At 46.2% G+C, this 23,936-nt stretch overlaps 3 protein-coding genes across 3 annotated transcripts in view; 1 reads left to right on the top strand and 2 right to left on the bottom strand.

Annotated features, from left to right (window-relative positions):
• Positions 1–91: 91 nt before the first annotated feature.
• Positions 92–11,173, bottom strand: LRRC45 (leucine rich repeat containing 45). The gene is made up of 17 exons (XM_036394534.2): positions 10,954–11,173; positions 10,401–10,462; positions 9,512–9,582; positions 9,012–9,190; positions 8,254–8,382; positions 7,536–7,648; positions 6,962–7,020; positions 6,782–6,859; positions 5,722–5,857; positions 5,347–5,424; positions 5,058–5,169; positions 4,827–4,897; positions 3,863–3,955; positions 3,169–3,261; positions 2,086–2,259; positions 1,846–1,993; positions 92–1,459 (listed from the first exon to the last, which is right to left on the bottom strand). Exons 1-17 carry the CDS (start codon positions 11,171–11,173, stop codon positions 1,263–1,265), a joined length of 2,013 nt encoding a protein of 670 aa, XP_036250427.1. The 3' UTR covers positions 92–1,262.
• Positions 11,174–11,238: 65 nt separating this feature from the next.
• On the top strand, positions 11,239–12,565 carry CENPX (centromere protein X). The gene is made up of 5 exons (XM_036394545.2): positions 11,239–11,303; positions 11,378–11,429; positions 11,511–11,564; positions 11,787–11,875; positions 12,010–12,565. Exons 1-5 carry the CDS (start codon positions 11,265–11,267, stop codon positions 12,022–12,024), a joined length of 249 nt encoding a protein of 82 aa, XP_036250438.1. The 5' UTR covers positions 11,239–11,264; the 3' UTR covers positions 12,025–12,565.
• The window catches only part of ASPSCR1 (ASPSCR1 tether for SLC2A4, UBX domain containing), a 35,282-nt gene continuing 23,853 nt past the window's right edge, over positions 12,508–23,936 (bottom strand). Inside the window, exons 13-16 of the mRNA XM_036394537.2 lie at positions 17,889–17,940; positions 17,121–17,190; positions 16,617–16,789; positions 12,508–16,034 (exon numbers count right to left, since the gene is read on the bottom strand). Of these exons, the coding sequence (XP_036250430.1) occupies positions 16,021–16,034; positions 16,617–16,789; positions 17,121–17,190; positions 17,889–17,940 (309 nt within the window). The 3' untranslated portion in view covers positions 12,508–16,020. The remainder of the gene's footprint in view (positions 16,035–16,616; positions 16,790–17,120; positions 17,191–17,888; positions 17,941–23,936) is intronic.

Here is a 23,936-nt window from a genome sequence, read left to right as displayed (position 1 = left end):
GCAGGACAGGCTGACAGGGTCCTCAGGACAGTAACACAGCAGAAAGCCCCACCCTCCACATCAGCCAAACATCCAGCGTGCCACTGTCCAGTGCTAATGGCAAAATGCAAAAGTTCTTTATTAAGCAGAGCAAAACCCAGTATAAAAAATGAAAACACAAAGCAACCAGTCCACACAGAAACTTTTGTTTTCCAGGTGTCTCTTAAAAATATTTACTCTAAGGTATGTTCCCACCCCAAACTCACAGGAAGGACTCCCTCAAGGCTCAATACTGCTGGCCTGACAACAGCTCCTGCTTTCTCCAGTTCAGGCTCTAGCAACCCTTCCCTTTCTCCAGGTCATGCAAGGACTTGCACCGTCAGGAGAGGAACCACCTTCTTCCCTTATGCTCTGAGAAGCAACTCCCCAGTGTCACACCAGAAGCATCGCTCCTCTCCAGGTTTAAGGCCACAGCACTCAGTTCTAGGAGCCTGAGAAGCCAGGAGAACAGTTCTGCCATTTGCCATAGCGCAATACTGGCCACAACATCTTCAGCTAAGGGCTGCAGTTCACAGTGAAGAAGCACAATCAACCGCTCACCTTTCCCTGCCACTCACTGTTGCAGAAGTAGAACCACTGCCAAAGCCCAGCTGTCCCACAGGGACATGGACAGCACTGCACCTGAGCCCCTTGGTGCACCTGCTTCTGTCTATGCTAAATGTGTTTCTACAGCCCACCAATATGGCCAGAGCCAGAGAGGGTAAACAAGCAGAGAGGGCCCCATCAGACTCTGCTTCTGTCTGTAAACGCTGGGTGAAAAAGCACAAGTGGGTAATACCTGGTGTTTCCAGCAGTTTCAGGATCCCATTAGCAAGGCAAATTGCTCCAGCCCACAGGCAACTGTGAAGACTCCTGTAAACATTCCTGTCGCTTTTTCTCACGTTTCTCTGTGAACAGCCCTGGCATCCAAACAAATGCTGCAGCAGCACCTTGCCAGGGAACACAGAAACCTCCCAGTAACCTCCTGCACCAATAGGCTGTGGCAGTGCAGGGGAGGGGGCTCAACATCATGGACTCAGAGCTACAGGCCTGGACAGTTGTTTCTTCCTCTCCTTCACGCTGTCAGGAGGAACATTTCTGAACAGCAAGAGCATTTGACTATTTGCAAGCCTTTGTGTCACCCCACTCGGAGAGAACTGTCCATTTAGGAAGAAGGAGTTGTACCTGAAGTCTCACCCTTTCCCTGACTGCAAGCAGATATTTGGATCCTCTAAGCCACAGTCTCACTTCCTAGAACTGTGGGTACCCAAGGAAGATCCCTGCACATATGCCATGATGGCATTCTGCAAGAAACTTGCTCGCTGGGCCTCCTCTTCCCTCATCCTGGAGATCTCAGCCTCCTTCATTCTCAGCTTCTCCAGCAGCAAAGAGATCTCACCCTCCTTGTCCAGCAGTGCTTCACGGTGATTACTGGATAGGGCTGGGAAAAAGCAGCATTAGTAAAGAAAATCAAGGTATCCCTGGAAAAAACAGGAGCAGGCCAAAGGCAATGGAAGTGCTACAACCAGCAAGCACACAAGAGGAGCTGCATGAGACAACATGAGAGGTTTTGCACAGGTAGCAGGCACACTTCACTGCGCAGGAAATCCAAATTTTGCCTGCTATGCAGCTTTGGGTGGTCATCTGAGTCTTGGTCTCTACAAAATGAGGAATCCCTGTAAATACACATGGCTGGAGAGTACAACTCATAGGTGTACTCGCAGGCAGGAAGCACTTGCTGTCACTACCTGTGAGCACAGCTGAGTTCCAGGCCCAATGCAGGGTAACTCGGAGTTACCATTTGAGAAGCAGGAAAGGACCCATTACCTTTCAGCTGTCTTTCCAGAGCTGCAATCTTCTCTCTCAGCCCATCCTGGGCTGTGCGTTCAGCCTCCAGGTGCCCAATCTGTTCTTGTAATTCCACTTTCACCTTATTTAGCTCTGTCACTTTCTCCTCTTCCTTCCTGTCCACGTACTGACACACAAAGACAAATCCATGAACAACCAAACAACTTCGGCAACTTGTTCTGGCCCTGTGGTGACTATCTCTACTCCAGTCCAAACTACCTGCTGAAGTTCCTCCAGCCTCCTCTTGAGTCCATCAGCATACAGGCTCAACTGTTTGGCTTTAGCTTGGGCCTCAGCAACCATCTCCTTTTGCTTAAGGCAGCAGTTCTGAGCTTCATCCCTTGACTCAGTCATCAGCCGCAGCTTCTCTTCTAGGTGTTCTAGGCGTTGCTGCTGTAAGACACAAAGGAAAATGAAAATTAAACAGTCCCACTTCATTCCTGTGAAGAGATTCTCCCCTCTCTGTTCCTAATACAGTGAACCCTTTATTGAGTCAACTGGCACCGACAAGCAGAGGACACAGTCCTGCTCCTTGCACTCGGAAGTGACTCCAAGCTGCTTCCTCTTGCCAGGGAGGCTGGCAGAGGACAAAACACTCAGCTGAGAAACAGAGACAGGTCCCTGGCAGATGCACTGATGTCACAGCCAGTGTTTACAGCCAATGCTCCACCTTCACTTCCTCCATCCCTCAAATGGCTCTGCAGCGCCACTGCATGCAACCCAGCAACTGCTGGATCCCACATGTCAGATTTCTACGTCTGTAATTCAATGAAGCATTTACTTTTGTGATGCTACAAATAAGTAAATATTCTAATAGCTTTTGTGTATTTTCCTCATCCCTCGTTCTATTTCACTATTAATATAGTGAATAATAATAGTTAATATAGTGAATATTCATTAATATTAATATCCTATAATATAGGATATTAACTTAATTGACATTTTCAGAGTTCAATACGACAGTGACTTTATTTACCTAGCAACAGTAGCCACCTGAAGAAATTTCTCAGTGTTAGAGGAACAGGAGCACCCCATTAAAGTTGTCATTAAAAAGAAAGATCAACATCTGGCTGTTGGCTTCAGATGTTGGCAACTTAAACTATATCTGCCATGACAATATTGACATCAGTTCTGTTAGTACTGAAGACAGCTCAAATTAGACTTTTCAGGGCTCCCTCCTCAGCAATCACACCATTTGTGGGTCAGTAAAACCCAGAGAGGAGTGAGTTAGCAGCTCCCCAGGACTAAGACATAGCCTGGGCAGCCAAACCACTTCATTCCCACAGGCAGGTCTGTCCTTACCTCCTCCAGGCGCGCCTGACTCCGCACTTTTATCAACTCCTCCTCGGCCCGTCCTCGCTCAGCTAGTGCTGCTGCTTTGACTTGGCTCAGCTCCTGCCACAGGAACATTGAAAATCATTCCGGACAGAGAAGCTGCATTGCTGCCACACTGACCAGGAAACACGAGCAGCTTCCAGTCGCAGGCTATAAAATGACACAGCTCTCCTCACTCAGGGGCAGCAAAAGCAAACAAAGATACAAACCCTTCCTCAGTTCAAGACTGCTATCTAAGTTCAGTGTGAATTTCAGTTATATGAGGGCACGTATTGGTTAAACCTTTCCAAAAAAGGGAATAGGGAAGAGCACTGCTGGATGTAGCTGGGGAAATAGATATGGATGAACATGCTACACTACTTGTGACAACATAGTCACAAGAATCCTGTAAAGTCAAATCTTAGTAAGACTCTAACCATGTTCAATGGAATCCTCATTTTTGTCCAATCTGAATTTACAAGTTTCTCCTTGGAACCTTCTTTCTTAGTCCAAAGCAGTAAAAATAATTTTAGCTGGTATACTGCTGTTTTCTGTTCCCCCTTACAGCACATGACAATCTTTACAGAGGTCTGCAGTCAGAGACTCCACAAATCTTTCCTGGCAGCCTTCTCTGTGCACTGCTATATGAGTGTTCAAATGTGCCCAGAGCACTTTTTCTCACCTCGTCCAGAGATATCCTGATGGCCTCCAGCCTCTGGATCCTGTCGTGCATGGAACGTTCACTGGCCTCCATCTGCTGTGCCACACGATCCACCTGCAAAGCAGCAGAAACCAGCAAGTGACAGAAAACCATTCCACCTCCAGGCAAAGCAAGCAGCAAGACTACTCATCATGATAGAGAAGCATCCTCTCACTGACCCACCTACCAGCCAAGCAAAATTCTTACCTCCCCCAGAACTCCACTAGGAAACAGCAGTACAGATGGAATCTGCCCTCTAGAAACTAGGAATTTTTAGACAGAGATCCCTTCCAGGCCACAAGGAGGGAGTCCAAGCTCTCATTGTCAAGTGATATAAAACACAACAGATTTATTTTTTAACTGTAATGTTGGTAAAATCTTCCTGGCCTGTGACTTTTAAAAGATTTCAATATCTTCAGAGAAATCTATTAGTATAATTTCATTTTGGAGAGATTTCAAACCTCAGTAACACTGCAAAGATAATTGGTGGCAGTCTGTTGGCCTGTCCACACTCAGACACAACCCCCTTTGAAACATAACAGAGAAGGAACTAGCATCTGAGCCCTGTTAAAGGACTGCTTGTGTATAAGCAATTAAAACATTCAAATGTATTTATTTCAGAAGCTGGGAAAAATTCCTCATTTGTAATTACCTCTGTGCACAGACCAACACAAAGGCCAGCCTCCCAGCCTCTCTTGTAGCATCACATACCACTCTGGCCCATATTCTTGAAAGCTTGAAAATCTTACTAGCTGGTAGAAAGTTTTGTGATCTCTTCAGTCAGGCTTTGCTTGAAGAAATGACCCATTATTCCCACAAAAAATCTGAGCTCACTAACTTCTAAACTTTTTTAAGAGCACATTACAGCAAACAACGATCTCCACTGGTGATGTATGTCAGGACCAAAGAAAGACTAACCAGGATGCTGCAGAAACCTCACCCTTACCTCTTTTACCCGAAGGGATTCCATGTCTTCAAGGCTTTGTTTAAATCTTCTTTTCTCCATTTCCAGACGTTCTGCAGATTAAAAGCAGGCATATCACAACTCTGGCATGCCAGCCACACAGCTGTATTCATACTTTTTCACACTCTGTCAACCCTTTCTCCTCAGCTGCCGGTGCAGGAACAATGATCCCAACCACAGGTGTCCCCAAGCTGTTTCTACTCCCCCACTCACCTTCAGCCTCCACAGCCCGCAGCTTCAGCTCTGCTGTTGTGTTGGTCAAGTCTTGTTTCACCTGGAACAGCTGATCCTGCTGAACTTTGCACTTCCTCTCCAATTCATCCACCTACATAAGGAAATTACCACCACAAAGGTTTTTCTTTTCCTATTAGCACAAAAAGTTGGCTGTACAGGACAATGAAGTGACACCCAACCAAGAATCAAAGTAGAGACCATAACATCTATGGAGCAGATGTTATACACGTTCAAGAGCCACTTCTCAGACTTGGACTTGGTTTCCTACCTGATTTCTCAGCAACAGGTTTTTCTCACTGGCAGCAGACAAGTCATGCAAAAGCTTGCTTTCCCGATCAGCACCTTCCTGCAAACAGAACCAAAATTAAAAACCTGTACTCCCCCTAGTTCTTGCACTACCAACCTGTGCCAACCAACATCACACCCAGCTAAGTCCAACCTACACCATCAATAACAGGGCTCCTCATCACACCTGGCAACCATCTATCTAATTTACACAAGAATTTTTGTCATGGTGGCTTTAGCTAAGCAGTAACGGTAAAAATCATGCTCGCCTATTGCATCCAGCATCCCCCAAATCCACACAAACCAGTTATGACCTATAGCCCTGCTCCCAAACATAACCAGGACTTATCCAGCTCACCTGCTTTTGTTGCTGGAGCTCCCTGAAGTGGGACTCAGCCACACAGTTTTGTTCCTGTTTCATGGCACTCAGCAGCTCTCCCAACGTGTGCACCTTCTGCTCAGACAGAGCCAGGGCAGCTTCAGTCATCTGCAGCCTATAAAGAAAATCACTTTATGGAGCCTTTTCCAAGGCAGACACTGCAGCAAGCTCTCTATGCCACCTGGTACAAGGTGCTAATGTCCACCTTGCCAGTAGGTGAAATCAGGCTACCTTAATGAGGCATTTTTTGCTTCTGGGAAAAGGACACCACTGACCTCTGTACACAGCAGCACTGCAGTGACCTGGGACTTCTCAGGGCCCAGTGTGCTAGTGCCCACTGCATTTGCCCTGCACTGTCTTCCATGAGCCAATTTCCCTGCCCAGACCCCTCCAGGATTTGCCTGCTCCCACAGAACAAAGCTGGCTACTTTATATCACTGCAAAGTTGTTTACAATTAGAGACAGGATTTTAAATGTGAGTAGCAGAAGCAATTTACTTGTTCTGTCCAAGAGGGACACGTCCACATCACTGCATGGCATGAAACGCTGCCTTTACCTGGCAGAATTCAACTAGGCAGGGTTTGAAGTCAAACCATGGCCATGTGCATATGGCTCTGCATAATCTCACACTTCTGAGCACCTCTTCCTCACTGTTCCCAAGCCAGGCTCCTCCATACCTGCAGTGCTTCCCAGAGAACACTCTCAGCTGCCAGGGGAAACAGGCAGAGATTCCTGCCAGGCTGTAAACCATGCAAGGAACATGTCCCCATCCCATCTGCACAATCCTTTTTCTTTCTTCCCACCTTCTGTAATTCACTTGCTCTTACACCAATGTAGTCATTTTACTTAAAAGCAAGCTAAGTATCTAGTGTGGCAAACACAAAGGCTTGATCTGACTGTAATTTCTGGATATTACTGCAGAACTAACCAAAATAGTAATCCAGCTACCCTACAAGATTATCCCCTTTCTTAGAAGCTCTGCTTGGCACTGCTTATACAGCACAAACAGTGGGAAGACAAAGGTTTTCCTGCTCCATACTTGGTTTTCAGTGAATTCATAATGGAGTACTGCTCATCCAATGCTTCCTGCAGCTGGCTGACTCGTGCTGCAGACATTCTGCATTTGGGAGGAAAAAAAAGGAAAAAAAAAAGTGGGTAATTTCTGCCAGGAAATGGAGAGTGCCATCAAAGAGCAGGAAACATTTCGAATCTAACTCACTTCTCACTCCTGGCTCTTTCTTCTTTCTGCTTGTCTACAGTATCCACAAAATCCATGAACTGTAAGCAAGGCAAAATTCAGTGAGAAAATTAACTGCATCAGCTACAAACCTTTACATTTCTCATCTTTCTCTTCCCAGCAACAGCTGAAGACATGTCAAGCCACTCTACCAGAAGCAATCTGGAAGTCTGATTAGTTTATTAGCACATCTGAATAAGGTCATCAGCTACAGGGACTCTGCATCCCAAGGTGTCAAATGGAAAAACAGATCTCTAGGTTTACACCACTTGGAAAATATCAAATTGCAAAAGAAGAAACGAAAGCACAAATAACCAAAACTCCTCCAGAACCCAGAGTAAATATGTTCAGCAGGGATGTCCATACTCACATTATCCCTCAAATAACCCATCTCAGAGGACTGAGCCTCAATGTACTAAATCATGCTGTGTGCCTGCCCATAAAAATGCACGTGCAACTTCAGGTGCACAATAATACTGCCACTGAGTGTTCTGGGGACCTCAAGGGAAAGCAAAGGATTCCAGGTACCCCATTTGAACTGCCAATATCTGCTGACCTGCTTGTTCTTCTCATCCTTCAGACTCAAAACCTCCTTGCTGAGGATGTTCACTTGGTTCTGGGCCTCGCTCAGGATAGCCTCACGGTCTTGGTTGTGATCCAAGGCTTGTTCTGATGCAGAGAGAGCAGGAGAACATGCACAAGCTTCTAAAGCAATAGAATAGCAAGTGCTGCTGGAAGAGACAGCACTCAGGATGACCACTGGATATCAGAAGCACCAGGACAGTTGCCCTTCTCAGACTGGCCCATGTAGAGATAGTCCCACCTTACATCACAAGGTGGGATGGGATCAAAGAGAGCAGTGTGTGTGGGGTAATCAACACCTCAGCCTCAGGAAAGCTGTTAACTCTGCTGTTGGCAGGACAACGACAAAGGATGTGCTGCATAAGCCACATCAAAACTTGGCTCATCAGAGGCAAACTATGAGCAAGTCTCAAAGTCTCAGGTTCATTCACATGGCACATCAATCTCTAATAACTCAATCCAAACTTTTTTTTTTTTTTTTTTTGCTTTTGCCAGTCAAAGTGACACTTCCAACTTGATTAGCCCTCACTAAAGGACAAGAGAAGGCGACATAGGGCACTGTGGAAATGCTATTGAGAAAGGGAGGGAAAGAGGGTTAGCTCTCTTCTGGAGCAGCAAGTGCCCTATATCCCCCAAGTGCTGGACTGGGAAAGGAGTTAAGTGATTCATTACTGTACACACATCACACTTACCCACAGCTTTCAGGATGTCACCAGGAATATTGTTCCCTGCCAGCTCCAGCCTCTTCAGGGTCTTGTTGCTATGCAAGCAGTTCAGCAACGCTCGGCCACCCAGAAGCCCAATGTTATTCCATCGCAAATCTACACAGAAAGCAAACTTTCACCATGGCAGTCACATCTGCTGAGATCCCAGATGATCCTAGCACAAACACAGGTGAATACTGTGGCCCCTTTCAAGATGAATGAGAAAGAGAGAAAGTGACAAAGCAGGAAAGGCAAGGATAAATCTTTAGTAAACTGCAGGAAGCCGTGACAGTTACAAGTCTGTGTCTCACATTTGGCTCTCACGAGCCTTCCTTCCACAGACAGAATCTGTGGATGAGAAAGAATCAGCAACAAAAGACACATTCTCCTGAAATTCCAGCAAAATTCCATATGAGGACAAAGTGAGTGTGAATTAAGGATCAAGAGTCTGTCATGAGGCACGCCACAAATAGGAATGAAACACTTCTTCCTCCACTAAAGACTGTTCTGCCCCAAGTACACAGTTTTTCATCTGTAGGTTTGGTTCCAGAGATTCCAATTTCAGTTCCCACTCTCCAAAGGCCATGGGGCTGAGACCATTCCCTGCACAAAGCCATCAAAGCACTCCAGACTAACAGGAATTGGGAATGACACCAATCAGTTGGAAGAAATTGAGGCAAGAAACCTGAAGGCACATGTGTGTCTGCATGCATGTATGCATGCATACATGGGCAAAGAACTCTTACCCAGCTCCTGAAGGCTGGTATTCTGTGTCAGTGCCATGGCCAGTTCTCCAGCCCCTTGATGGTTAATCTGGTTATTGCGCAGATCCAGACGTTGAAGAAAGTTGTTTGCCCTCAATCCTTGGCAGAAAAAGGAGAAGCCCTCCTCCCACATGCCGAGACTGTTCCATTCTAAGGTCAGGCTAGGGAAATCAGGCAGGATTGGTGTTTGTGGAGTCAATGGTCAGCTGTGTGAACTTGAACGACACATGGATCACGGCACACCCAGTCACACACCCAGCTCTGGGAGCAGACTCAGCTTCAGAGAGCAGGATGCTGCCAGGGCCCAGCATCCTCCAAAAGAGCACCTCCAGTTCTTGTGCCTTTGCCCGTCCCACCCCTCACAAGAAATTGCACCACTTTGCATTCCTCCCACCCCAATAAAAAACACCCTCAATCCTTTTCAAATTTTGGGCTCGATCTGGCAGGAATAGCACAAAGAGAGGTAGATATATTTTTTTTACCTCCTGATGGATTTGTTCTGCCTAAGAAGTTTTCCCAAAGCCTCAGCTCCCATGGTTCGCAGGTTATTTCCCTGAAACAGAAGCCCCAGGTGATCAGCTAAGCTTCTCCCAATCCACCTAGACCACGAACACCACCAGACACATCCCAGCTATAACGCAAATTTCAGCTGGGCAAAAATGGTCCAATCAACATTTGTTTGACGTATCAATCAGGCTTCCACAAAATGAAAAACCCTGGAGGAACAGTGGATCCATACACACCACGGGTCTTATAAGGGCACCATGACTGAGAGCTTGCAAAAATCACAGAATAGCACAGGATCAGCATGGACCACGACGGGGCAGAAAACAGCAATTCCAGATAAACATAACTACTTTAACACACTTCATTAAGAAGGACTCTGTTAATACTAGCACAAATGAGTAAGAAAGTTATGATGCAGTTTGTGACTGTGGAAATGCCAAAGGAATACAGACAGAAAGTCACTCTCAGTAGAGAGACAATCACATCTGAAGGCAGATGTGCTAGTCAAAAGAAAGAAACACAAGTAGGACAGCTCGTAACTCACTGATCAATACAGAAATCCCAAAAAAGCCTACATATGCCTCATCTGCCCAAGCAGCAACTGACAAAAGGTACATAGCAGTAGCTTCCTATAAAAATAGAGTAACTGAATAAAAGTGGATAAAGATGACTGGCAAAGTAACTTCGGATAATTGTGACATGGTGTTAACGAGTCAAGGAATGAGTCACTTGAAAACAAAAAACTTACAGAAGTATGCATCTTGTTGAACAATCCTGCACCAGGACTGTCCAGTTCTCTTTCTCATTAAGCCTGTGCTTTTTCCTTCTCCACCATAGAACACTGTTAATTCTTTTCAGACTCACCTTCAGATCCAAAGATTTGACTGTGGTGTTGGTGCAAAGACCATTCAACAAAAGCCTTACACCTGAGCAGAAAAAAAAAAAAAAACCCTGTTTATTTCATCTGTGAAACTCTCTGCCTAAACCAGCTATCATCCCAGTGTATCACTCTGTTAAACAGCCAGCTCAGGAGACGTGGCTGCGATAAACAAATTATTTGAAAAACTGCAACTGCTGCTGGAAAGCTTGAGCCTGAGCTTTCAGGGCAGGAGACTGTTTATATATTCTCAAAAAGGTGCCGGGGCAGAGAACTACCTGTCAGCTTGTACATCTACCCGACTCAGCCCTGAAAAATCCCCAGAGAGGCTCTGCGGGCTCGGACGGGCTGCCCACGGAGCCCCCTCACTGCGGGCCACTTTAACCGGCCGGACCGTCCCGTCCGTCCGCGGGCAGCAGAGGCAGAGCTGCCCTCGCCGCCGGAGGGAGAACCGAGGGTGCGTGCCCGCCGCACGGCCACGGACCGGGCACCTCGGCCGGCCTCCCGCCCCGCGCCACAGGGAGAGCGGCCCCGCCGCACCTTCCTCGCTCAGGCCGCAGTCACCGAGCGCCAGCGCGGCCAAGGGCGCAGCCCCGGGCAGCAGCCGGCCCAGCGCGCTGCACGTGGGCAGCGAGAGGCTCTGCGCCGCCAGGTCCAGGCGGCCGCCACCGGGCCCCCGCAGCCGCCGCAGCACGGCCTCCTGCGGGGCCGCGCCCGCCGCCGCGCACAGCCGCGCGTACTCGCGCCCAAGCTGCTCCATGGCCGCGCGCGCTCCCCCGGAACCGCTCCCCGCCCGCGCGCGCTCCCCGCCCGCGCGCGCCCCCGGAGGCGGGCCCGGCCGCGCGCGGGCCATGGAGGAGCGGGGCGGTGGCGCCGGCGGCTTCAGGAAGGTGCGGCGGCCCCGGGCGCGGCCCCGAGCGGCGGGCACGGCCCCGGCCCCGCTCACCCCTTCCTCTCTCCGCAGGACACCGTGGATCGGCTTCTCCGCCTCCATTTCCGGGACGGGAGGACCCGAGGTACGGGGGCGGCGGCGGCGGCGGCGGGCGGGTCGGGGCGGGCCGCGCCCCCTCCTCCCGTAACCCCCTTGTCCTTTGCAGTTAGCGCGGACGCGCAGCTGCTGATGGCCGAGCTGCTGAAGGTCTTCGTCCGAGGTGAGCGCGCAGGGCCGCCCCAGCCCCGGAGGGCTCCCGGCTCCTCCCGGCCGCCCTGCGGCTGCTCCCGTCCAGCCCCGACCCGGCGTGCGGAGCCAACCGGGGCCCCGGGCCGCCTCCCTCCTCCCAGCACAGCGGCTCTGGGCCCCGGACGGAACGCCCCAGGTGTGACAGCTCCCGGACCCCTCTCACTGCCCTTCCCTTTCTTTCATTGCGCTGCAGAAGCAGCGGCACGGGCAGCTCGGCAGGCCCAGGCAGAGGACCTGAACAAGGTGGATATTGAACAGCTGGAGAAAGTATTGCCACAGCTGGTACGTAACTGTGGGCCTGAACTGCATGGGAGCAGAACGAGGATACGGGCTGAACAGCCTAATCCTCGTCCTTTCGGGAGTTGTTTTGAGAACCCAGCCTTTGTCCTGACTCGCTTGCTGCTCTTTCATTGCAGCTTCTGGATTTCTAGAGGCCTCCTGAAGCACATGTCGCCTGTCAGCAGACAGTCCTGGCCTGACACGTGTCTCAGCCTCAGAGACACTCTGGGACAAACAGTCTCAGCTTTTTCTTCCTCTGCCATTTTGCTTCTGTTTCCTCTCTCCCTTACCAAGCACAACACAGCCCAAAGCAACGATGCTGTCAGATACCATTTTTGAGAAGAGGGTGCCACAGGCTTAATTTGTTCAGCTGAGTACATAACTGGTTTCCATCTTGCTGCCCTACTCCTGTTACAGAGGCCGGTATTTCACAACATGGTAAGAAGCTGTTGCTTTCTCAGCTAATGTGAGAAAGAGGTGCTGCTTCACAGAGATGCATGGAAAGACTTAATGGCTGGGAATACTGTCCAGCCTTCAGGCTCTCGTTGCCTCAAGCAGGCAGCTGTAACAGCAACTCCAGGTGCAGCTCCAAGCCTTCCAATGAATAGGTCATTAACAGGAGCTTAGTCACAGGCTCTTGCCAAAAGCAGGTAACTGATCTTTATTTTATAAATAAACAGTGTCTGTCCCTCACTACCTTCTAGTATTTCTCAGGCTGTGACATCAAAGAATGCTTGAAACCTTTTAACCATTCAATATTCTCCTCAGAGGCTACTCCCCCTCTGCTATAAATTTGTTCTCACAAAGAAACATCAGTAAGTTAAAAACAAGTCTCCCTTCCTTGTGTAGGCTCTTTGCTGCAATTCATCATCAAAAGTCAAGTTGCTTCAAAGACTTGCAGAGCTTCCCCCTCACCCACCCTCTTCCCTAAATCTTTGTAGGACGAAAGGAAAAAAGGACAAAATAACAAACAGCATGTGTGAGAATCCCACATCACGGGACAGCCTGGCCCCTCTGGCGGGGGGGGGCACTGTGAAATAAGAAACCTCACACATGTGGGCAGGAGCCAGGAGCCCGAGTGGCTTTGCTGGAAGTGCGGGGCTGGCTGCACGGAGGGCTCCGGCCGCCGCCCCGCTGCAGCAGCAGCAGCCAGAGCAGCAGTCCTTGGCTCGGGAGCAGCTGTGACGGGCTCAGTGGGTCACTGTGCACTGTCCACTATCAGGGTCATCCCTCAGGACAACCACCATGAAGCCTCACAAAAACTGCCGTTCCATACGCGTTCCGTGACAGTACCAGCCTAAGCAGTGCCCAGCCCTCAGCACTGCAGCTTCTCAGCCAAAACAACTGTTCAGCTGTACAACACATGCAATGAAGGAACTGACCTAGTTCAGTCTTCAGCCCCACAACCATTGGTAAAAAAAAAAGCCAATACCAAAAAAATTAAATAAAAAAAAAAAAGCAAGTGATACTACCTTCGAATGCCCTAAAACCACAGGGATGAGTTTGAGTTCAGCTACTATAGCGAAGTGATACTGAAACAAAACCAGTTCATCAGGTATCTGCAGGTACTGCTCTTCAGCAGGGCAGGAATCGTTGTAGCAATCCCTCCTTTAGTGAAGAGCCCACCATTTTAAATGTGGGGGTGTCCTGTCCCCCTTAAAGAATTCACTCCTACTTCCTTGCCTTTTCCAGATTTCAGGTCCCTGTCTCTGCCTCCACCCTGACACCTACTGAAACAGCAGTCTCAAAGATGCTGCCCTAAAAAGGCGCAAGATCCTTTTCCTGACGCACAGAGAACTGCTGATGTGGACATCCACAGTAAAGCAGCAATTGAACAGCAGCAGCAGCAGCTAAAAGTAACTCTTTGTATAGGGAAGGGGAATAAGACCTCTTGTCTAGCTATTGAAGGTAGCATTTTTTCATTCTTGTGGTTAAACTGGGTTTGATGACAGCTGAGTTAAAAAAGGACAAGCATGGGCAGAACTGCCTGAGGGAACACAGTCAGTGATGCAAAGCCCTTACACTTAACCCATGAAACTGCCCCAGGAATACTGATATTGCTGCTTGTGTACCTAAACTTGTTTTTCCATGTCAGGTACTTGCAGGGGATAGTTATGGACCTAACGCTTTACAAAACTTGACATAATTAGAGCAGCTAAGAAAATCAGTTAAGCAGATCATATTATTTGATGTCACCTGTGCTCTTCAAAAAATAAGGACTAGCACATCTGAAGGCACACTGCAACTTCCTCCCAACCACACTGCTTCTGCATATTCCAGTCCTGGAAACCAAAAACACCAGCACAAGTATTTCACCACCTATCATTATCAACAGCTCCTGGTTTCCTCACAGGATATCCTGTACAAATTCAGCAAGGCAGCTCTACTTCTGATTTGTGTGACATGAGTAAGCCTGACACAGCACCTGAACCAAGATACCGACAGTCCTATGCAGCGTGGGCTCAGCCCACACTTAATCCACTACAGAGTAATAAACTTTAAACATTATTTGACTGTTTTTTTTTTTTTTTGTTTGCTGTGGTATGTCTTTTAACCTATCAAGTGGCAGAAGGGCTTGCTTTCCACCGGCAGGGTTGAGTGCAGGAGCTGTACACAGTGCTCTCACATTCCCTGTTCACGTCTGGGTGTCAAATAAGAAATCAATCAATTTTTTTGCTAAAGCATTCTGCACTCCTTCTGCTTTGAGTCTCCTTCCTCTTCCACCTTTCTTTCATGCCTCCCCCTCCCTCCAAGTTTCTTCAAAGCATCTGTGAGCATTTGGAAGTAATTAGACCTGAAGGGAAATGTTGGCCAGGCAGGGAGACAATGACAAGTGCCAGGAACCCAGGGTGCCCTTTCTAGCCACTTTGAAGTTCATTCAGATGATACAAAGCTCCGTTTTGCTTTGTTGAAAAAAATGGGAGGAAGGGAACGAGGCATGACAGGCCAATTGAAAGGAGAGCAAGTTCCTGTGAACTGACAGACACACCAAGTGCCAGGGCAAGAAGATGTTAAAGGCACTGACCAAAAGGGCCCCCGTGGCCACTCTGCTTTATTACACCTACAAATTGTGCAGATGCACACGTAGTGCAGGGAGGAAACAAGGAAAATGGAAAACATGGTATTACTGTACCATGGAACCCCAGCTCTCCACAGACCAGTGATCCATGGAGAAGACTTCAATAAAACCCAGCACCATGACTGCCATGGCACAACAGAGTTCATCTCCAGCGTAAGGACAATTCTAACCAACATTCGTCCTCCCACGTCTGCAGGAGACAAAGATCTGGACTGGGCCTTTTCCCTGTACACCAACTGCAGTGCAGAGCACAGCTACCCTGCTCTGGGAATACTCAGGCCACCAATCAACTGTCATTTGAAGAGACCCTTCAACTGGATGCTTTTTCCCTGGCTGTAACTAATTACAGATGGTAATTATACACAGTGAAAATAAAACTAGAGCTTAGGGCAGAAACAAGCTCAACAGGCACTCCATGAACAGACACCTGTGTTCCTTGTTAACAAGATTCTGGCAACTGCACACAAAACGAGTGCAGCAGCTCGGGTGCTTCACAGGAAAGTTCACTGATCTGAACTGTTTTAAGTAACTTAAGTGCTTCCTCTTCATTCATTTTCCAGCCATCTCTGTCCAGAATTATCAGCAGCACTAACCCTAATCACTAAGAAGCAGGGAGAAGTCTTGCTCTAGGCACCACTAAACAATTATAGGTAAAGCTGAACCAGATTTTATCTTGCCACTAGAATACAGGCTAGACTCAAGTGATCTCTGAAGGTGGAACTGAGAGGATTTGAATTTAAAAGTATGGATAGAAACAAAGTCCTTTGCAGAAAGTATATAGGAATCATGTCCCCCTTAATTCTCTATTCTTATTATTTGCATGCAAGAAACCTTAAATTTAACCTCTAACCTTGCTTCTGTAGTCACAAAGACCACAAGCAGGCCCTCCACTCCTCCACCAGCTGCAACTGGTATCTGAAATAGCCATTCTCTTTTTATAACTAATATTCATACAGATTAGATCTCTCCAGGGCCACCAACAGCTTTTACACATTCTTAGTAAGTTCTTCTTAGTAAGTGGAGAAGAGGGCACAGCTGACAACGCAGTGATCCAGCAGCCCAGGATGCTTCATCTCTTCCCACCTACAAAATAAACACAGCACCATTAAAACACTCAACATGTAATTATCACTTACTCATTTCTTAATAAAACAAGAAAAAAATGATAATGGACACTTGGTTGCAATCTTAATTATGGAAAACCCCTACTGGTTTGCAGTGAAGATTAAAAAGAAGACCAACTAAAAAATTTAAGAGAAGTAAAAGTACTAAGACTACAGCAGCAAAAGGAAAGTTATGCCAGAGATTTAATAGATTACATGGACCCTTGGTATGTAGAATACCCTGCCTATTAGTATTTGAACTACACTGGCAGAGTGTAGAGCTCAGCATACCAAGAGCAGAACACAGCCAAAAATGCTACAAGCATATGGATTAGGTATCAGACTTCCCAGTATTCAGAATCTGCATTCATATACTTCTCCAATGAAGGCTGAGGTTCAAGTCACCAACAAATTTGTGACTGACAAGCAGTGAACCAAATGTCTTGCAAGCATAAGCTGACGTGTGCACCAATACCATCAATATCCAGCATGTTTGGCAGAGAGGAGGCTGCCTTTTGGGGCAGTTCAGAAGGAGCAGAGCTCTCCTATGATTCATTGGTACCTGGAAGCTTCAGCCATTTGGGTATTTTCCCAGGGGCTTTTCTAAGCACTTGTGGAGCTCCCTGAGTGCTGGCTGCTTCTGGCTGCTCAATGGTCTCTTTGTCACTTCCCACTTCTGGTGTAGATAGGGATGGAACCACTGGTGCCAAAGTTGATGAAGAAGGAGCTAATGATCTGGACAAACATCAGAGAAAGGAAATAAGCAAATTGAATTAAGTTTCATTTTTCATAATAGCCCCCTGTACCACCACCACCTTTAAAGTCAGATTGAAAAAGCTCTTCTTTTTCCATGATAGAAGCACTAGTATTTACTTAAGTCACTGAAATCCTACTTTGCAAAGGACTCACAAAGCTATGAAGTCGAGTATGACACTATGACTGCTTCTGCACAGGAGGAAGTCCTAGTATCTTCAAAGCACTTTTCTTTGTAGTAAGATGGGCTCATTTCATCCTTCCCACTCCTGAAATACTAAGATATTTGCAACTCTACTCAACCCCAACATACCTGGCTACCAATAAATTAGCTGCAGAAGGAGAAACTGCAGAGTTCAGCAGGTCTGATTTCAGGTAACAAGCTGTTTAGAAATGAAATCAAATCAATAATTTGTTAACATAGATACATCAATCACCACAGTATCACAGAGCTCTCAGCTCAAAACATACCTGCTGTATACTACAGTAAACCTACATCACCTTCCTCCGAATGACAAAGAACATTACTAAACCATGCCAGTTTCTTTCACGACTCAGAGGTGTTCTATTTAATCATTCAAACCTCAAGACCTTGACATTTTCTTTCAGTGCTCATCTCAGGAACTTTTCTGTGAAGCCACGGCATCCTTTCGGCCCTACAGGGATTCTAAGCATAAACCAGAGACACCAAAGAACCTAAGATTCAGATCTGCTCTACCATCTCCAGCCAGTCCACTACCACAGGAGCTCTGCAGAAGCATTTCATAGACATTTGTCTGGTTAACATTTTGAATGGGATTTTTTTTTCCTATGGAGTCATTCTTCCATCATTCTTGATCCCAGGGCAGACAATGCCCATTCCCCAACCTATCAAATCCCGTAACAGAGGTACAATGTCTACATCTGTGCTCAAGGTAACTGACCAAACCAGCTCTGAAGAGCTTTTGCCAGTCAGAATGGGGACATTTATCCCCAAGGACTGCAGTTTCTTTTGACAGAAGAACTCTGACAGAAAGGATGCAATACTGACTCTACTGCAGGAACTACACAGTCAGCTGCATGAGAAAGGAAACGCACTCACCCCTGCGCTCCTCGGATCCAAAATGAATCACAGCAGTTGGGAAAAGGTTAGCCTGAAGCAAAAGGGGAAAAGAAGGTATCACTGTCTGTGGATGCTTTCACAGTTCACTGTGAACATCAGAGGCAGGTTAGACAGCTACAGACAAATTCATGGAGTTCAAGCCAAGGTCACTAACCATCTGTAATTCAGGAAAACTTAAAACTTGTGCAGAGCACAGGCCACTCAGAGTAAGACATGAAGGAAAATGTTATGATCTGATGCACTAAACAGGTGATGAGACCTCTACAGCAAGTGTTCACTGCAGGAATGCCCTGCCATTCCTTCTCCTCTGCCCCCATATCTCAGGCCATTGTATTGCACACAGATTCTCTACTGCTGAGCAGATAACATTAATATGATGAATATTCTGAGTGGCTGATACCGAGAGAAGAAAAATTCAGCTATGCCCTTCCAAAATCTATTCTAAATAATTTTATTACATTTACACCCTGTCTATAGTTGAAACTTATCTAGTTTCACCACCTTTCCAGGATTAGGTATTTTCTTTTATAAATCCAACCTGAATTCCTAGTTCCTACTTATCAGAATAATTACCATATTAAAACATTTTTTCTGTCCAGTGGGTTTGGTGGTGATTTTTTTTTCCTTTTATTTCAATGGAAGTCCCTGTAATTGGTGTCCATTTCCTCTTGTCCTTTTACAGGGCACTGCTAAGAACTCTGGACCATATTCCTTGCTGTTTCCATCTCTTTTACTACACACATTGACAAGACCCCACAGAGCTTCTTTTTTTCAAGGCTGAACAACCTTGACTCTCCCTCTACCTCTCCCCAGATTCAGGTCGCTTCAGTATCTTTTGGTCCTTTTCTGGGCACCAGAGAAACTGTGAAACTGGACTCACACACCCCCTGTTCAACTGAGGAATCACAAATGCACCTGTAGGTATCAAGGAGGGACCTACCTATGGAGGTTGCTCTGTCACCTACAGTGGCCCCAGTGTCACACCACCTCTTCAAAAAAACTCAGTGATACATTACAAAGCACTACACCACCACACCCAGTGGTGAATCCAAGTGTTACCAAGGGAAACACAGAGCAAGACAGACAAACTGACTAAATTTCATTCTAAAAACTGACACTACTGCAAGCTCAGGCTTAGAGTTCTAAAAGAGTATGATATGCAGAAGATTAATATGATATGACATAACCAGCTGTTCCAGAAAGAATTCTGAAAAAATAACCATCATATTTATTACATGCATTATATGCCACTATAATACCACATAAAGAATAACTAGCTGAAACAATTCTGTTAAGCTTTTAGGAAGCCTTGTACTAAGAGACAGGTAAAAAACCAAATCATCATGGTGTAAAAGAGGCAAGTACCACTATAGCCAGAAACTGTACAGCAATGTTAATTAATAGTCTACATTTTCCCTGGCAAAATGGTAACACTAAACTTGTCACACTGATCTAATAAATAAATAACCAGATAAAAGCAAGGCAATGCCCCACTTGGTATCACTCATACGTACTTGGGAACTGTGTAGGGCAGACTGACTGCTCTGGAGTTTTCTTGAGCCTCTGTTGCCACCATCAGCCCAAGCTGGATACTGGAATGATGGTCCTTGGACCCAATCCAGCACAGCAATTACCAGAGCTCAAAAGAACCCTGATCTGCACAGAGGAGGCTGTGGACTGCTGCCTAATATGGAGACTAATAAAATTGTATTAACTGAAGGCAAAATGAAATAGCTTCACCTCTCTTCCTGCCTCCAAGCTTCAGAGGAGCATATGGTGTTACGCATTTCCTTGACATTAATCCAGAGGCCACAGGAGACTGTGTCATGCAGCACAGTCAACATCACGCTAGGCTGAAACAGGAGACATTTGTCACTCTGCTCCAAGACTCAGCTCCTGCTAAAGCATCCAGGCAAATTCACATCCTTGAACTGACATTTTAGCAAAATAATTATTTATTAGGTCTTTTAACATTTCATTCCTCAATCAACAGGGCCTAAGGTTGCCTGTTCCAGTCACAAAGACAGCTCTCCATAAACTTTTTTAATTACAAAGTACCAGACATGGTTTAGAAATCCCAGAAAAAACTCTCAAAAGAGCTTTGATGTTCCTGCAGCATTTGTCTATTTAGGAAATGGGTGCCTTAAAAAAAGGCCCCCCCAACACACATACACTCAAGCCCTTTTACACACAACATCCTTTTCATGCCAGCTGCAAGTTGGAAAATGAGGTTTTTGTAGTGTGTTAGTGTTGGAATTTTTTAATAACCTCCCCTCTCTTTTTTTTGCCTCCCGACCAATTATCTTGGTAAATAATTAACATTCTGAAGGAGATAAGTAAGCACAGAAACTCAGAACTCAAAGCCCTTTAGTTCAAAGCCCTGCCCTTTTCTCTTCGTTTCCCTGCTGCTGCCACTGAAACTTCCTTGTCAATCAAGCTCTGGGCACACACATCAAAGCCTTATGTGGGAATGGCCCCAAGGGGTCAGAGAAAATTCATGGCAGGGCCTGTGTGAGGCACAAAGAGAGAAAGAGTGAGAAATACAGACCAAGAGCTAGACAGACTCACTCAACAAACAAACATATAGACAGACTGCCCCAATATAAACCTCTACCCTATTTACTCACAGGTCGTCAAATAACCATAGTTCACAGTTTCAGGATCCACGTTCACAACCATTTCCTACTGCTGGCAGAACATCAGTTTGAATGTTTCAGTTCAAAATCTTAATTGAAAGAAACTTAAGGGGGCTACACAGCAGCCCTGCAGTACACAGAATGCAACATCCTTCCCAGGGCTCCTTTCCCTACATCCCTATCCTTTCCTAGGGGTCAGCCAGCATGGAGTCCTTTCTTTCCAAACCTCCATCCAATAAGGTTTTTTTCTCCAATTCAAACAGACTATTGGCTCATGCACAGAGCCTTTGGTCTAGCTTTCTTTGTGTGGAATTGTCAGGTACCACCCCAATGCCAGCACTCCCTGAGGCTGCAGCACAGAAGGCAGCCAGCTACACCTCACCTGGGAATTCTGCAGCCTGTCATGGCAGGACCTAACACTGTCCCAGAGTTCTTTGTAACCTGAAGTATTTAAATCTGTAGCATTTTCACATGAAAAAATAAAAGCAGGCCAGTAGAATGATCCACTGTCCAAGGACTGTCACAGCATAAAGATGAGAAGGTTTTAGATTCTGTCCATGAGAACACATGAGCCCAAAGTCAAAGCCTTCAGTATTCTCCAACACCTGTGAATGTAATGATCAAACACGGGGCAAACCATCAGCCTGAAAACTGTATCCTCGAGTCAGCTGCTCTAATGTTTGCAGTTGTTCTAATGCATCTAGAACAACTCTGCAGTTCTTCACTGCATAGGGTTCCTGCAAGAACATCTGTGAATCAGAACAGATTTTGAGAACTCTTAGGAGCCTGCCAGGTTGACCAAAAGAATCAAAGGATGTTCAAAACAAGTAACTCAAAAAGCTCCACTCACTTATGTGCAGAGAATTACTACAGTAGGATTGAGCCAACAGCCAACACTCCAACACCCAGCATTTCTCTTCCTTGCTGCTTTGATTTCCAGCCAAAAAACCTGCCATTCTGACTGGGGAAATAGATGCTATTAATCTATTGAACCATAATGTTCAAATCACACTGTCCAAGATGTATTTACAACATACAGTCAGATTTACTGCACCAATACCTAGAAATCCAACTGAAAATGGTGTCCATTGTGCAATTATATAGATGCAATGTAACTAAAAATACTTTGAGTTTGTGGGTTGTTTTTATTTTTGTGGGTTTCCTGTTTTTCTTTCTGGTTTTGGGGGCTTTTCTTTTTTATACAGATGAAAAACTGAGACCTAAAGAGATAACTTACTCAAGGTCACACAGGATGGCAGCAGCAGCAATGAGAACTAAGCATGCAAGTCTCAAGAACCCCATCCAAAGTCATAATCACAGGACAGCTTTCTTCTGAAGGAATAGAAAGTCACTGCGGCAAGAAGGAAAGGAAGTCCATATCCTGCTATTACCCTTCTCATTTAATAAGTATCATTCTAAATGATACTTACTTATTCAAATCTCCTCAGATTTTAAGAAGATGTAACACAGCTTCATCCATCTTGGATGAAGTTGCTTGGTTACAGTTGCAGAACTTTAAATGAACACTTTCTGAGATCTGAAGACCTCATAAAACCCCATTTAGTCTGAAAGTACAGCTGAGTAACTCCAGTTTCACCCAGAGATAGTGAATGGCTACTCAGAGACTGCAGCGGTGAACGTGGCTTGTGACAGCCTGGCTGTGGAGTGGCACTGGGGCTGCTGCATCTCACATTCCACGATAAAAATATCCACTTCAGAACAACAGTCCCTGGTGAATCCAGCTGTGATACAGCAGAGACACATTTCTGCTTTGTTTTACTGCATGCTTTAGCAACTTGTTCTCTAGAACACAGAAAATATTTCAGGCAGAACCCTCCTCAAATAACACCTCAATACTTCCTGTTTCTCAGACATACATATGCAAAAAAATCCTAGAACAGAGCATTGCGGATGATGCACATTATTCTCGGGAAGCCCTTCTCCTCCCTGGCAGCAATGCTGTCAGCCAGGCAGAGGCTGGGAGGGAGCTTGCAGCTGCCAGAAGGAGCAGCATTCTTTCCGTTACACAATCCGAGAAGATCAGAGTGCCACAGGTCTGCTGCTAGACTGATGTTAGGAAGATGAATAAGAACATAAGCACTTCAAAGGAACACGCACATGGAAGGAGAAACCCAAGCTACCAACATGAAATACTGCATAGTACACACACCCCAAACACATAAACTAGCTCTTGGAAAAGTCAACTGGAAGGCCGGTGGATCAAAAGTTTCTCCAGCAAGACTGCACAGCATTGCTGAGACAGAAATAAACACCACAGTCATGGTGAAAGAGGCAGATCAAGAGGTTCAAGTTTATAACCTGAGAACAAAGCTGCCCAATGTGGGCTTCAACTGCCAGAAGAGATGGATATTCTGTGGCCAACATGGAGGAGATCTGATCCGGCTAGGGCAGGGGACCTTTAAAATTCATGAGGCAAAGATAAGATTTAAAACCATTGTTTTGAGAAGGCTACTTATTAAGACATCCAAGTACAAAGAGCATTCATTGAGACCTTGATAGCTGAGATCAGAAAGATCTGGCCTTCAAAACTGGCAGTAGCAGTGAACATTTTGGGCAGGATTTCCACTCCAAATTCAGTTGTGCAAGGACCCTCTCCTGGACCAAAGAACCCAGCTGTCCTGGAAGCCAGCACCATGAGGCAAGCACATGTAACAGACCTCACCACAAAGGGAAGGTGAGATTGCTACCGAATGCAGTCAGATGATAAAATCCTGGATGGAGAAGACTAAGACTTTTAGGTGAATGCCATCTTCTGTGCTGGATTAATTTCAGTATTAATTGCAATTTTCTTTGCCAGTGAGTGCAATAACCGCAAGGCCTGCCACAGGAAATGCCTCTGATGAACTGACTCTGATGAAGTAATTTTTTCCGAAATTGCATTCAGACTCTTGCCAAGGGAGAAGGTTTCATCCTGCCTGAGTCGCAGTCAGGTTCACTGAACAAGCCCGCCAGACACACGGCCCAAACTGGCATTAATAAACGGGATATGGAAAGAGAACCAGGGACAAAGAAAGGAACAAACAGCTCATCTGGATTTCTGCCTCATGGTATGTGACAGAGGAAACACTCAGTGCACTCTAAGATCTGACTAGAAGACCTAAGTATTTATGTGGAAGCCTGTGGAATCCTGTAGCTCCTCTGTAGACAGAGGATGGCCTCCTGCCCTCTCTGCTGCCTCGACTTTTCCAGCGACTGGTACTCCTACTTTCTGCTAAATATTTCCTAGTATTAACACAGCAATCAATGATTTTTTTTAATCCACCCCAGAAATGCACTACAAAACTGCCTGTTTCTGGGAGGAGAAAGAAGCTAAGAAGCAACTCTGAAAAGCTCAGACAGCCTAGAAAAAACACAAACAAGCCACTGGAGC

Source organism: Molothrus ater, chromosome 19, assembly GCF_012460135.2.
Source record: "Molothrus ater isolate BHLD 08-10-18 breed brown headed cowbird chromosome 19, BPBGC_Mater_1.1, whole genome shotgun sequence".
In the NCBI taxonomy this organism is placed as follows: Eukaryota; Metazoa; Chordata; class Aves; order Passeriformes; family Icteridae; genus Molothrus; species Molothrus ater.
Note: the sequence above shows the minus strand (reverse complement) of the source record. Positions and strands in the feature narration are given on the sequence as shown.

Excerpts from the sequence above, each read along its gene's own strand:
- LRRC45 (XM_036394534.2), bottom strand. The coding sequence starts at position 11,173 with ATGGAGCAGCTTGGGCGCGAGTACGCGCGGCTGTGCGCGGCGGCGGGC. Across the intron at positions 6,860-6,961 it reads GAAAGAGCCAGGAGTGAGAA|AATGTCTGCAGCACGAGTCA; the intron begins GTGAGTTAGATT and ends TCCCAAATGCAG. Across the intron at positions 2,260-3,168 it reads GTCAGGCGCGCCTGGAGGAG|CAGCAACGCCTAGAACACCT; the intron begins GTAAGGACAGAC and ends TGTGTCTTACAG.
- CENPX (XM_036394545.2), top strand. The coding sequence starts at position 11,265 with ATGGAGGAGCGGGGCGGTGGCGCCGGCGGCTTCAGGAAG. Across the intron at positions 11,304-11,377 it reads GCGCCGGCGGCTTCAGGAAG|GACACCGTGGATCGGCTTCT; the intron begins GTGCGGCGGCCC and ends CTCTCTCCGCAG. Across the intron at positions 11,565-11,786 it reads GCTGAAGGTCTTCGTCCGAG|AAGCAGCGGCACGGGCAGCT; the intron begins GTGAGCGCGCAG and ends ATTGCGCTGCAG.